The sequence below is a fragment of the Girardinichthys multiradiatus genome, chromosome 10 (genome assembly GCF_021462225.1).
Source record: "Girardinichthys multiradiatus isolate DD_20200921_A chromosome 10, DD_fGirMul_XY1, whole genome shotgun sequence".
Taxonomy (NCBI): Eukaryota; Metazoa; Chordata; class Actinopteri; order Cyprinodontiformes; family Goodeidae; genus Girardinichthys; species Girardinichthys multiradiatus.
The window spans coordinates 4,322,859-4,337,282 of record NC_061803.1 but is presented as its reverse complement, the minus strand read 5'-3'; the positions used below and the strand labels follow the sequence as shown (position 1 = coordinate 4,337,282).

The 14,424-nt window shown below is 44.6% G+C and overlaps 2 protein-coding genes across 3 annotated transcripts in view; one reads left to right on the top strand and one right to left on the bottom strand.

Moving 5' to 3' along the window:
• Positions 1 to 14,356, bottom strand: part of LOC124875662 (transient receptor potential cation channel subfamily M member 4-like) — a 27,990-nt gene extending 13,634 nt beyond the window's left edge. Inside the window, exons 1-12 of one of the 2 annotated variants that reach the window (XM_047377943.1) lie at positions 14,218 to 14,356; positions 11,443 to 11,504; positions 9,568 to 9,745; positions 7,690 to 7,870; positions 6,488 to 6,657; positions 4,880 to 5,057; positions 4,617 to 4,681; positions 4,306 to 4,539; positions 3,939 to 4,041; positions 3,736 to 3,857; positions 3,329 to 3,628; positions 3,124 to 3,225 (exon numbers count right to left, since the gene is read on the bottom strand). In XM_047377943.1, the coding sequence (XP_047233899.1) occupies positions 3,124 to 3,225; positions 3,329 to 3,628; positions 3,736 to 3,857; positions 3,939 to 4,041; positions 4,306 to 4,539; positions 4,617 to 4,681; positions 4,880 to 5,057; positions 6,488 to 6,657; positions 7,690 to 7,870; positions 9,568 to 9,745; positions 11,443 to 11,504; positions 14,218 to 14,259 (1,737 nt within the window). In that variant the 5' untranslated portion in view covers positions 14,260 to 14,356. Of the gene's footprint in view, positions 1 to 3,123; positions 3,226 to 3,328; positions 3,629 to 3,735; positions 3,858 to 3,938; positions 4,042 to 4,305; positions 4,540 to 4,616; positions 4,682 to 4,879; positions 5,058 to 6,487; positions 6,658 to 7,689; positions 7,871 to 9,567; positions 9,746 to 11,442; positions 11,505 to 14,193 lie in introns of both variants that reach the window. The other variant, XM_047377942.1, reaches the window with a different exon arrangement.
• si:dkey-94f20.4 (synembryn-A) overlaps positions 14,293 to 14,424 on the top strand; it is a 28,081-nt gene continuing 27,949 nt past the window's right edge. Inside the window, exon 1 of the mRNA XM_047377946.1 lies at positions 14,293 to 14,424. The gene's annotated coding sequence lies outside the window, so the exon portion shown is untranslated.

Below are 14,424 nucleotides of genomic sequence, written 5' to 3'. Positions count from 1 at the left end.
TGGCCGGGTTGCTCCTCGCGGGACCCGGCCGGGCCAAGCCCGAACGAGAGACGCGAGGCCATCCCCCAGTGGGCCCACCACCTGCAGGGGGAACCGTGAGGGACCGGTGCAAAGAGGATTGGGTGGCGGACGAAGGTGGAGACCACAGCGGCCCGATCCCCGGATGCTTAGGCTGGCTCTAGGGACGTGGAATGTCACCTCGCTGGGGGGAAAGGAGCCTGAGCTTGTGCGGGAGGTCGAGAGATATCGACTAGAAATAGTCGGGCTCGCCTCCACGCACAGCACAGCGTGGGCTCTGGAACCCATCTCCTTGAGAGGGGTTGGACTCTCTTCTACTCTGGAGTGGCCCATGGAGAGAGGCGGCAGGCTGGGTTGGGTTTGCTTGTTGCCCCCCAGCTCAGCCGTCTCGTGTTGGGGTTTACCCCAGTGGATGAGAGGGTCGTATCCCTGCGCCTTCGGGTTGGGGAGAGGTCTCTGACTATCATTTCAGCCTACGGGCCGAGTGGTAGTGCAGAGTACCCGGCCGTCTTGGTGTCCCTGTCGGGGGTGCTGGATAGTGCCCCTCCCGGGAACTCCATTATTCTGCTGGGGGACTTCAACGCCCACGTGGGAAACGACAGTGACACCTGGAGAGGCGTAATTGGGAGGAATGGCCTCCCCGATCTGAATCCGAGTGGTGTTTTGTTATTGGACTTCTGTGCTAGTCACGGATTGTCCATAACGAACACCATGTTCAAACATAAGGGTGTCCATCAGTGCACTTGGCACCAGGACATCCTAGGCAGGAGGTCGATGATCGACTTTGTTGTCGTATCATCAGACCTTCGGCCGCATGTTTTGGACACTCGGGTGAAGAGAGGGGCTGAGCTGTCCACTGATCACCACCTGGTGGTGAGTTGGATCTGCTGGAGGAGGAGATAGCCGGACAGACTTGGCAGGCCCAAGCGCATAGTGAGGGTCTGCTGGGAACGCCGGGCAGAGCCCTCGGCCAGGGATGTATTCAACTCCCACCTCCGGGAGAGCTTCGACCAGATCCCGGGCGATGTTGGAGACATAGAGTCCGAGTGGACCATGTTCTCCGCATCTATTGTCGATGCTGCTGCCCGTAGCTGCGGCCGTAAGGTCTGCGGTGCCTGTCGCGGCGGCAATCCCAGAACCCGGTGGTGGACACCGGCAGTAAGGGATGCTGTCAAGCTGAAGAAGGAGTCCTATTGGCTGTGGTTGGCTTGTGGGACTCCTAAGGCGGCTGACGGGTACCGTGAGGCCAAGCGTGCTGCAGCCCGGGCTGTGGCAGAGGCAAAAACTCGGGCCTGAGAGGAGTTCGGTGAGGGCATGGAGAAGGACTATCGGTTGGCCTCGAAGCGATTCTGGCAAACCGTCCGGCGCCTCAGGAGAGGGAAGCAGTGCTTCGCCACCACTGTTTATAGTGGGGCGGGAGACTGCTGACCTCGACTGAGGACATTATCGGGCGGTGGAAGGAGTACTTCGAGGATCTCCTCAATCCTGCCATCACGCATTCCGTGGTGGAAACAGAGGCTGGGGACTCGGGGTTGGACTCTTTCATCACCCAGGCTGAAGTCATCGAGGTGGTTAAAAAACTCCGCGGTGGCAAGGCTTCGGGGGTGGATGAGATCCGCCCTGAGTACCTCAAGTCTCTGGATGTTGTAGGGCTGTCATGGTTGACACGCCTCTTCAACATTGCGTGGCGGTCGGGGACAGTGCCTCTGGACTGGCAGACTGGGTGGTGGTCCCCCTTCATAAGAAGGGTGACCGGAGGGTGTGTTCCAACTACAGGGGGATCACACTCCTCAGCCTCCCTGGTAAGGCCTACGCCAGGGTATTGGAGAGGAGAGTCCGGCCGATAGTCGAACCTCGGCTTCAGGAGGAACAGTGTGGTTTTCGTCCCAGCCGTGGAACACCGGACCAGCTCTATACCCTCTACAGGGTGCTCGAGGGTTCATGGGAGTTTGCCCAACCGGTTCACATGTGTTTTGTGGACCTGGAGAAGGCATTCGACTGTGTCCCTCGTGATGCCCTGTGGGGGGTGCTCCAGGAGTATGGAATCAGGGGCCCTTTATTAGGGGCCATCCGGTCCCTGTACGAGCAGAGCAGGAGTTTGGTCCGCATTGCCGGCACTAAGTTGGACCTGTTCCCGGTGCATGTTGGACTCCGGCAGGGCTGCCCTTTGTCACCGGTCCTGTTCATAACTTTTATGGACAGGATTTCTAGACGCAGCCAAGGGCCGGAGGGGGTCTGGTTTGGGGAGCAGTGGATTTCGTCTCGTCTTTTTGCGGATGACGTGGTCCTGCTGGCACCATCTAGCCAAGACCTACAGCATGCGCTGTGGCGGTTCGCAGCCGAGTGTGAAGCGGCTGGGATGAGGATCAGCTCCTCCAAGTCCGAGGCCATGGTACTCGACCGGAAAAGGGTGGATTGTCCTCTTCAGGTTGGAGGGGAGTTCCTGCCTCAAGTGGAGGAGTTTAAGTATCTCGGGGTCTTGTTCACGAGTGAGGGAAGAATGGAGCGGGAGATCAACAGACGGATCGGTGCGGCTGCCACAGTAATGGAGGCACTGTGCCGGTCCGTTGTGGTGAAGAGAGAGCTGAGACGAAAAGCAAAGCTCTCAATTTACCGGTCGGCCTACGTTCCTACCCTCACCTATGGCCATGAACTTTGGGTCATGACCGAAAGAACGAGATCCCGGATACAAGCGGCTGAAATGAGCTTCCTCCGTAGGGTGGCCGGGCATTCCCTTAGAGATAGGGTGAGGAGCTCGGCCATCCGGGAGGGGCTCGGAGTAGAGCCGCTGCTCCTCCACATTGAGAGGAGCCAGTTGAGGTGGCTCGGGCATCTATACCGGATGCCTCCTGGATGCCTTCCTCGGGAGGTGTTCCAGGCACGTCCCACCGGGAGGAGGCCCAGGGGACGGCCCAGGACACGCTGGAGGGACTATGTACCTCGGATGGCCTGGGAATGCCTTGGGCTCCCCCTGGAGGAGCTGGAGGAGTTCCGGGCGTCTCTGCTGAGTCTGCTGCCCCCGCGTCCCGGATAAGCGTACGAGTATATATTTTTATGATCTTGTTATTAAAACACTTTATCTGATTGACAAAAAAACAGGAGTACCTTCAGAGCTTTCCTTTTAGAGGAGATATCTGATAAACCCAAAACATCATAGTAGAATGGTTGGCAGATATCACCCAATAATAAATCCAGGACCCCTGAAACCTAAAAATATTGAAAACAAAAAGATTTGTCATTTGGAGTTTTTTCCTCACGTTATTTTTTTTCAGGATTCAAGATAAATGAAGGAGCATAGGTGAAAACTCACCTCAAAAAGGGTGATGTCTGCCATTGGTTCGCTCTCAAGGTTCTCTGCTGTTAATTTAGAGGGTGATTTTAGGTCACTGGCTGCAGCAGGGACAGCAGCTGTAGTTCCAAGTCTGACAACTAAGCGGCGCTGAAGCAGCTGGTATAACAGTGTTGAATCGGGAACGGAGCCGTAGAGTTGTTCCAGTCTTCCATATGTCAGGTAATCCACAATGTTCAGGCCATTCTCAGTGAAAAGCTGCACAAACAGGGATTTATCGTTGATAAGTACGTCCAACATGGATTCCGCCAGGTCCTTATACTGTTAGAGAAGAAGGAGAGAAATTACATATTTACTACCAAAAGAGCTTTAAAGTTGTAGAAAAATATAAAAAAAGTGAATATATTTCAGTATTTCTTTTCACTTACCCTCCACTGGATGTCTCCATTGAAAAGTTCACTCTTAGCGATGTCGACCCTATTCCAAGCAACAGCTAGTTTGAGCTCTTCGATGTGAGGACTGCCCCCAACTGATACACGCTGTTTATTTGCTGTAAGAAAAGAAAACAACATTAATGTCTAACCACATAAAAACAAACATCAGCAAGTTTTAGCTTAAACGTTTTACTCACCTCCAACCAACACTTTGAGGAGGACCATGTCAAAGTCAGTAGGGCTCTCCTGCTCTGCATAGTAGATTAAAATCAAGTCTCTGCTTTGGTAGATGCTTAAAGCCTGGAGACAGAGGTAAGAAAAGAAAATGGGGATTTCTTATGACTATTGTTACTAAAAACAGGGATTAAAGCAAATGAATATGTTCTATATACAAAATCTGACTGTTTTAACAATTAATAAAAAGCCTGAATCTCACAATCTATCACTAGAACTGAAGAAACCCCTTTAGTAGACTGAGTTTATCCAGGAAATAATAATACTAGCAGAGAGCAGAAAGGACCACTTCCATTCTCACCACCACAGAAATAAATGTACAGAACCTACCTGCTCAACAAGTTTATTGTTCTCCGATTCTGCAGGGAAGTGTTTCTTGACTCGCTCTGCAACTTTTTCTTTCAGATCCACGCTGGGACCGGGCTCGCTGTCGCATTCACTGGAAGACTGGAGGACTGAGGCAGAGGACGTGCTCTCCAAGAGATCAGTCAGAAAGTCTGCCAGGCCTCCTGAGCCAGCCAGAACCAGCCAGGGTATGGAGCTCTTCAGAGAAAGATCCACTCTCTGGCAGAAACCAGAAAAACAATCATTTCCATGTAAACCAAAGAATGGTTGACAATAAAAAAACGTAATGACTCTACCTCGAACATGCTTGTGTCTCCTGATATCAGCATACAAAGAACAGGGATGTCAATTGTTCCGCTACCTGTTAAAAAAAAGATTTATTTTTCAAAAAGATTTTTCTTTTTTATCTGATGCACTAATTTGTATTACTGCCTGGTCACCCAAAAAAAAAAAGGGGCAAAATAGGTCAAATTAAAGGTTAAGATGAGCCCTTAGAATACTGGGACACATTTGTATTTTCCTCTCAGTTCATGCAAATAAAATAAAACATATTTCTCACCATCCATTCCTGTGCGCTGGTGGGAGATGTATTCTTCCAGATTGGTTCTGAAAACCATGTCTCCGCCTCTGCGGCCCACACTCCCATCATCCACCAGCAGGAAGGCCTGGTAGTTGTTGTCCAGACAGAAGGAATCCCGAACTGGGTCCCTTGTACAGTATCTTGCCGGAAAGCTGCCCTGTTCAAGGAAGCATACAGGATAATTTATTTCAGAGCTGCATTTAGATGAGAAAACTGCAAAGTAGATCTTTAGATAAATAAATGGATACTAATTTATCGACAGTGAATATAAACAGTGGAAACACCCCTGTTAAAATGCAAGGTTTCTATGATGTACAGAAACGAGATGCAGACAATACATTAGAGTACTTTATTGTGACCCTTAACCTTTAATGTGACCCATAACCTACACAACTCTGCTAAAAAAGATACTCAATATTATAGAGGGAAGAATAAAAGACAAACTTGCATAAAAGTGCACACCCTTATGCTTTATTACATCAGCTTTTGATGTTACAGTTCTCAGTCCTTTAGGGTTGGACTTCATCAGTGTGTTACAGCTGATGTGGCGATAAAGTAAAAAAAATATATATTGTGAAAAAGTTCAGTGCATTTTGTCATTTAGATAGAAAACCTCATATTACAGAGTCATTACACAGAGTGAAACAGTACAAGCCTTTATTTCTCACAAACTGTTTACTTTTTCACAATAATCTGATTTATTGAGATGTGTCTGTATAGGACCGCCATCTATCAAACAGGGAATCTAATGACCTCAGCCTTCTTCGGATCACCCACAGATTGTCAATCGGCCTCAGGTCTGGGGTTCCTCTTCCTCTTTTCTTTCTAGCAGAAGCCTGGAGGTTTTGTGCCGATGCTGACTGGTGATTAAGAGCCCCATTTCTAGGTGTAAAAAGCAGCCCCAAAGCATGATGCCGCCACTGCTATGCTTCACTGTGATTATGAGGCTCTGTTGGTGATGTGCAGTGTTGATTCCTTTCTTCTTTTGGAAATAATGGTCAGTGTTCAACCTTTCATCAGACCATAATGCATTTGTCCCACCTTTGGGAGACGGTGTGTTTTTACCAAATTTAGCCACGTTTGTATGGTTTTCTTGTGTGTCCATCTATCTGCCCTACACCGCAGCCCTGACATTTGAATATAAAGGTATTGTTGTTGCATATACTACACATGCCAGCACCAGCTCCTCCAGCAGAACATGCAGTTCTTTATAATATAACTGTTGCATATAACTGTTGCACCATATTTTCTCTACTCAAAACTGTCTTTCATGGTATAAAAGTCTTAAAAACTGCCGCGCCTCATTTTTTATTTATAGCCCTTTAAAAATGAGATGATGATCTGAAAGTTCTCTGCAGACCCTGACTTCTGCTGTGAGACGAGACTGAGAAAATTTCAGGAAAATCCAGCACACTATGCAGCCACATTGTTTTTGTTTTAATTTGCCTCCGAAGTGTTTTCAGCTTGTTTTTTAATGGAGTTGCACAGGTCAGATGTCACACTAAAGGTTGACAACGGCCCCACGCGATTTACCTGATAGAAAGCTTTGAGGGAAAAATGTAATCATGTAAATCTTAAAACAACAACCTGGGGGTTGACCAGTCGGTCCTTGTTGTGCACTACACCCCATGGAGCGATCCCCACGGCCACCACCGTGTTGAGGGAGTCTGAGGAAGCAGCAGTAGAATGATCTCTCACCGCCTCGCCAACACACCTGCCAACGTCTTCACGCAGTCCTGTTGTCAGGATCCACGCTCCTGGGAAGGGAGAATTCAGTCATTACAATAAAAATCATAACTTGATTTGTCAGGTGCATGATTAAAAGCTGTCCTGGAAACAGACTCTCCATGCGAAGTTGGGGGTGTTTGCAGCTCCTCCAGAGTAACCACGGGCCTCTTCGTTGCTTCTCTTGGAAATGTCCTGCCATCTCAGCTGGTCGGTCTATGTGGATGTCCATGTCCTGGTAGGTCTGCAGGTGGTCCATGCTCTTTCCATGTTCAGATGATGGATGAACAGAGCTCTGTGAGATGTTCAGAGCTTGGGATATTGTTTTAGAACCTAACCCAGTTGTAAACTTTCTCCCTGACCTTTGTGGGTAAAATGTGAAAATTTCCCTTTGCTCTTCCCCTTTGCTGCAGACTTGTCGCTGAAATGCTTTCTATTTGTTCTGCCTGAACAGCTGTCTGCTGTGATCCTTGGTCTTCATGTTGTTGTTAGCTCCTAATGTTCTCTAAGTAACCTCTGATGACAGAAACAGAACATCTGGACTCTATTAGGTGGCAAATAGTTGCACTGGATTTCATTTACGGGTATCTCAGGATATGGGGCTGAAAACATAAATATGATCATAACAATTTTTAGATTTTTACTTGTAAAACCTTTTTTAATAATGTGATTTTTTTAATTCTCATGCCATAATATTTATTTGCCTTTGATGGTCAAATATATAAGAGAATAATTAGGTTGTTTTTTTTAATAGTGAAATATGAGACCGATTTACCTGCCATAAAAAAAGTGCTATTTGAATTACTGTTAGTCCACGCTACAAATTCACTGGACAAAGCTATACGATGCAACACAAAAGCATTACTTAGCTTTTCTGTGAGTTTCAAACTAATCATATGTGAGCAGATTTAGTAAATATGTAAAGTTCTGTTCCTCTGATGGGTCTGCCTTGTCTACGAGAAAATAAATGGACCATCCGATTTGGAGAACAGCTCCTCCCTCGCCCCTCTTTGTCAGTTTTTATACTGGCTGACTGTTGAAGTGTACCTTCCTGATGCATTCACCTGCTCTTTGAGAAGCTTTCACAAGTCCCTTTCTGAGGAGTTCCCGGACCCAGGTCTTCATCTTTGCTCTGCCCTCTCCACCAACAACAGAAACCACCAGGTTTGGTGTAGGAAGATGCCAATGGTTTGTCATCACGTTGTAGATTGCAGAAGGTTGGGTGCTACATGACAGGCGCAAGAACTGAGCCCATCAAAAGAGACAGACAGAAAGACATCTGGTTTTCATCAATGCATCAAACACACGGCTGCAAAGTTTATACAGATCTGCGAATGTTTCGATTAAGCTAATTTTAACAAGTAAACTGAGAAAATACTGAACAGTTTTCACACAACTTCCTTTATTATCGTGTAAAAAAGTATTCAAACTAAAGTTGCCCTATGTAATAGTCCCCTGGTTAAGTCAGACACACCAAGGCCTGATTACTGCCAGACCTGTACAACCAAGACATCCATTAAATAGAACCAATCTGACAACATGAAGTAGGTCTCGAAAAGAAACACAGACTGTTGATATGGACTGAAAATTTTATCATTCTTATGGGGTATTTAATGCAAAACGATAAAAGTGACGGAAAATAAAAATGTATTGCAGCCTTCTTTGTCATTATTTTGTAGGACGATGTGTTCATGTCGACGCGTACAGTCTGAACATAAATACCCCTAAAAACAAAATTTACCTATTTCCGGGGCGACAGTGGGAGGCATAGTCCTCCTGCAATCTGAAAGCTTTGGGTTCAATTCCACTGTCCTCCTGCCACAAATCAATGTGCTCATAGACAAGACACTTGGGCTCTGAGCAGGCAGTATGGTTAGAAAAATGCGACAATAATTCAGTCTATCAATTAAGTAATACAAATCTATTTGGATGAGCGTAAGGATTCAACAGAAGATTTCTCTCCACCCTACGTTCCTCCAGCCAGCAGAAGTGAACCGGTGATACACTGTGGTGCACACATAACAGCTTTAAAAAGAACACATTAAACTTACTCATTTGGCTCCTACAAAAGGCAACCATGAGGAAGTTCAAAGGCGAAGATTAATGCTGACCAACATAGAACACAAAGTCTGGTCTCCCATTTCCCAAAAAAACATCCTAATGATCCTAAAATACGTTCGTGAGTAAATTCCATCAACTGACAAAACAAAGGTGGGACTTTTTGGAGGATATTAATCTCTTTACATCCGGCATAAAACTGACAGCATTTTAGAACAACAACATCAAGCTGACAGTCAAACACAGATGTGGTAGCATGATGGTCTGGGGGAATGAAACCAGGAATTCTCCCCTCTACCAGGAAGTTCGTGACCTTAAGCTCAAAGCGCACTTGAGAGTTATGCAGCAGGAGACTGACCTAAAAACACAACCGAAAGTCCACCTCAGAGTGGCTCAAATATGGCTGAATTAAAACAATTCTGCAAAAGAAGAGTGGACTGAATGGTAATTGTCGTAAAAACTGGAGGAGAGTTGGTGCTGCAAGGGCTGGCACAACCGGTTACTGGGTTCAGAGGGTAATAACGTTTTGACATAGGGCCAGCTTGCTTTGGATAGCTCTTCTCCCTTAATAAATAAAACCATCATTTAAAAACTGCACTTTGTATTTACTTGGTTCATCTTTGTCTGATTTTAAAAGTAGTTTGATTTTCTGAAACATTTAGGTGTAATGTGAAATTAAAAACAGGATAAATCCATAAGGGGGAATTGTATGTGCTCCTCTAAACTCATACTCTCTGCTTACTTACTGTAGGTCAGAGGTCAGGATTATCAAATGTGCTGACAAATACAGTAGGCCCACTTGATAATAACCGTTAGATTATACCATTAAGACATTTATTAACCTATTCAGATACCATTTATCAGACCAACACAAAGGCACCTACATAGCTGTGTCTCTTGCTGGCTCCTGCAAACTCCACCTCTCCAAAAGCATCGGTGGGGTATTCAGACGAGTGCTGGGCGCTGACCCAACGGTTCACGATGGCCGTGCTGAAATAGTCCCCGAGAGCCACGGAGCAGTGTTCTCGTCTCTTTTCTCCACACTGACACAGTGCTCCATTACTGCCACGGAGAGAGGGGAGAGATAACATAGGTGAGTGTCTGATAACCCAAACATATACAGGTCCTTCTCAAAATATTAGCATATTGTGATAAAGTTCATTATTTTCCATAATGTCATGATGAAAATTTAACATTCATATATTTTAGATTTATTGCACACTAACTGAAATATTTCAGGTCTTTTATTGTCTTAATACGGATGATTTTGGCATTCAGCTCATGAAAACCCAAAATTCCTATCTCACAAAATCAGCATATCATTAAAAGGGTCTCTAAACGAGCTATGAACCTAATCATCTGAATCAACGAGTTAACTCTAAACACCTGCAAAAGATTCCTGAGGCCTTTAAAACTCCCAGCCTGGTTCATCACTCAAAACCCCAATCATGGGTAAGACTGCCGACCTGACTGCTGTCCAGAAGGCCACTATTGACACCCTCAAGCAAGAGGGTAAGACACAAAAAGAAATTTCTGAACGAATAGGCTGTTCCCAGAGTGCTGTATCAAGGCACCTCAGTGGGAAGTCTGTGGGAAGGAAAAAGTGTGGCAGAAAACGCTGCACAACGAGAAGAGGTGACCGGACCCTGAGGAAGATTGTGGAGAAGGGCCGATTCCAGACCTTGGGGGACCTGCGGAAGCAGTGGACTGAGTCTGGAGTAGAAACATCCAGAGCCACCGTGCACAGGCGTGTGCAGGAAATGGGCTACAGGTGCCGCATTCCCCAGGTCAAGCCACTTTTTAACCAGAAATAGCAGCAGAAGCGCCTGACCTGGGCCACAGAGAAGCAGCACTGGACTGTTGCTCAGTGGTCCAAAGTACTTTTTTCGGATGAAAGCAAATTCTGCATGTCATTCGGAAATCAAGGTGCCAGAGTCTGGAGGAAGACTGGGGAGAAGGAAATGCCAAAATGCCAGAAGTCCAGTATCAAGTACCCACAGTCAGTGATGGTCTGGGCTGCCGTGTCAGCTGCTGGTGTTGGTCCACTGTGTTTTATCAAGGGCAGGGTCAATGCAGCTAGCTATCAGGAGATTTTGGAGCACTTCATGCTTCCATCTGCTGAAAAGCTTTATGGAGATGAAGATTTCATTTTTCAGCACGACCTGGCACCTGCTCACAGTGCCAAAACCACTGGTAAATGGTTTACTGACCATGGTATCACTGTGCTCAATTGGCCTGCCAACTCTCCTGACCTGAACCCCATAGAGAATCTGTGGGATATTGTGAAGAGAACGTTGAGAGACTCAAGACCCAACACTCTGGATGAGCTAAAGGCCGCTATCGAAGCATCCTGGGCCTCCATAAGACCTCAGCAGTGCCACAGGCTGATTGCCTCCATGCCACGCCGCATTGAAGCAGTCATTTCTGCCAAAGGATTCCTGACCAAGTATTGAGTGCATAACTGTACATGATTATTTGAAGGTTGATGTTTTTTGTATTAAAAACACTTTTCTTTTATTGGTCGGATGAAATATGCTAATTTTGTGAGATAGGAATTTTGGGTTTTCATGAGCTGTATGCCAAAATCATCCGTATTAAGACAATAAAAGACCTGAAATATTTCAGTTAGTGTGCAATGAATCTAAAAATATATGAATGTTAAATTTTCATCATGATATTATGGAAAATAATGAACTTTATCACAATATGCTAATATTTTGAGAAGGACCTGTACAACAATTTTCATACAGGAAAGTTACCTGGAAGAATCTTCCACAAAGGTGGTGCAAACTCTTTTCTTGCAGATCTTGGTGATCCATGTCTGTAAAGATTTTCAACAGTTTGTTGAGCTGAAACAATGCATGTACCACATCAAGTTTAAATACATTCTTTCCCTTTTGTGCGTGTTGCTTGAAGGGTGTTGAAAATGCTGCTGAGAACAGAGGATCTCAAGCTCTGAGAAATAGGTTATAAGCTGGTGAGTTAGGTTTGACCCAAAAACACCTGAATGTGACTTTTGAAAGGGTGTTGTTGATTCAGCTCGTGTTAAAAGGTATCGTCAAGTCAGGGACTGAAGGCATTTTATGGAGGTATACCCCCAGGAGCTATACCATGTGGGTTGTGCTCTATTTGCAGCATTTTTTCACCACATTTTTTCCTTCCACAAAACTTTCAATTAATATGCTCTAATTTACAGATATATCTCCATATTAGCTGGGAACTAATCTCTGGTAGTTTCTATTTCAATATTAGTTGCTAATGTCAGCAGTCCCTAATTGTCCTGCATGTTTTACACGTGTCTCTGCTTCAGCACACCTGACTCAAATGAATGCATGACGTCCTCTGGATGCCATCGGGTTCTGTGGAAATATCTATTCATTTACATCAGGTGTGAGGCAACAGGAAACCATCTGAAACATGCAGGACAGTGGGTCACATAAACTAAAACTGCTCTAACAGATTGTCTGCCACAGTCATTCTTCAGTGTTTGTAATAAAAAATAAATAAAAACAAATCTACAGCAATAGAGCTTGAGCACGTTGATGCAACATCTGCATTTGTACATGTACCAAAAACATATGATCTCCTCCCCTACAGTTTAAAATTACTCTACAGGTACGTGTCCAACAATGCAGAACATTTTTCTGACACAAGCTGACATATTTAACACATCTGCTCTACATGGTTTCTGCACACGGCGTGACTCATACAGCAACAGGAGAGAAGTCCAGCAAACAGGAACAGCTTCAAAGAAATGGAATGCGGCCCTCAGTCGCTGCTGCTGTGAGGAGTCAAGTTCCTCAGACAAGATAACTGCAATGACATCAAGCCATTGCGCTTCTACCCAGCGTTTTATGGTAAACTCACTGTGTGTTCAAGTACACCTCGTACATTAGATCATCTATATAGAAGAATTTTATAAGATAAAATCTTTTTTTTTACAATTGTATATCACTTTAATAAATAATACAAATTCTACGCTGGTTATTCAATAATTATTGCTGTAAAGTAAAAAACAATTTAAAACTCAAAATTATGAGAAATTTTCAGTGCGATCTTGATCACAAGCTAAACAAAGCGCATATGTTAAAAAGCATCTTTTTAAATTAATGGAGTCGATCAAACTGTACAATATCATGGACAGCAGCAGTCCAGAGGTCATGTTCTGCAGATGTGCACAACTGGTGCATTCCGTTTGTCCTAGAAATTGGAAAAAATAAACACCTCCTGAAGACGGATTTCTGAACAGTAAAGAAGAAGGTCGCCAAGATCAATATGGCTGCTGCATATATAACATGTTGTGAAGGAAGCAGGAGTAAAGCATTTATTTGCACTTTTGTTGTAATAATTATTAAAGAACTTCAAAAATCATTGAAGTCAAGTTGCTATAAAAACTAGTCAGGTTGATGACTTTAATTAAGGGGATTTTCAAGTTTTAACAATGTTTCCAGCCAATCCCCTACATCCATGGAAAATGAAGGCCATGCCATGCATGCCAATCAAACTGAATCCAATTAGTTAGTTTCACCCTACATTCACCTGCAGTACAGGCAATGTACCAATCCAGTCGGTACCAGACGGAAAAGGTAAAAAGCTAAGCAGTCAGGGAGAGGTAGTATGAGTTCAGACAGCATGTAGCTCCCCTATTACTGGCACATCAGGCAACTAATAAGACACACTAAATAAGGCATTAACTTAATCTTCAAATATACACAGAAATCAGATGAGTTACAAAATAAATCAAATATAAAGAGGTTGGTAACCATCGTGGTGACAACAATAACCATTGATACGGGGGGTCATCGCAGTCCAACTCTGGTTAAAATACATGTTTAAGTCTTTGCAACTCAAACGCAAGCTGAATGCTTTAGTTTCTAAGTGTGGCCAGCATAAAACTAAATAGACTTTTGGTCAGACTTCATTATTTGATCAAACCAAAATACATCTGTAAAACTATTTGAAAATTGTTAGGAATGTTATTTAGTAAGTGTTGAATGAATGTGGGGGGAACAGTAAGGATTCAAAACATTATTTCATTAAACTTCAGGTTATTTCAACATTAGTAATCTAGTGTACAAAGTGACTTGAACGCAGCATGGATTTAAAATGCGGCCGTAAAACGCAGTGTAGACGCGCAAACAGCAGGAACAACAGGTCTCTGACTTAGAAGGACGTTTAATATGTTGTTAGTCGAAGCTGTTATTTAATTAATCAGTCACTGCGGCCAGTTAGTCAACTTCCGGTAGTTTGTTGGACAGGTTTAACAGCTTACTGGCTGGAGTTTAAGTACCCCTCGTTATCGCGCTACAGAGACTAGGTTAACATAAACAGTACATTGCATATGAGTACCAGAACCAGCAACATTAACTAAGTAAAGTTCAAACAAGGCCAATGGTTCTCCTACTTTCGAGACGGTCAACAACGCATACCACTGATCTGAATACATCTTTCACGTTGTTCTTTCGCTCCGTTTTTGTTTAATTGGTTATTTTCACTGAAGGCTTACACACCTGGTCTTTCTTAGATTTACTGACTTTGTCTGTGCTTCCTCCGACTTCTGCGGCTGTGTCTTTCATTTTCGCCTTTTTCCGTCCTTGCCAGTGGGAAGTTTGTGGAGGAAAGCCTTCGAGGCTAGAATTTCTTTCTGATCATTTTTCACAACTACAAAGCCAGTTCCTGCTTCCAACGTCCGCAGTAAAGAGGAAAAAGGAGGCCCGCTGCAGCCCAGACACACCTAACAG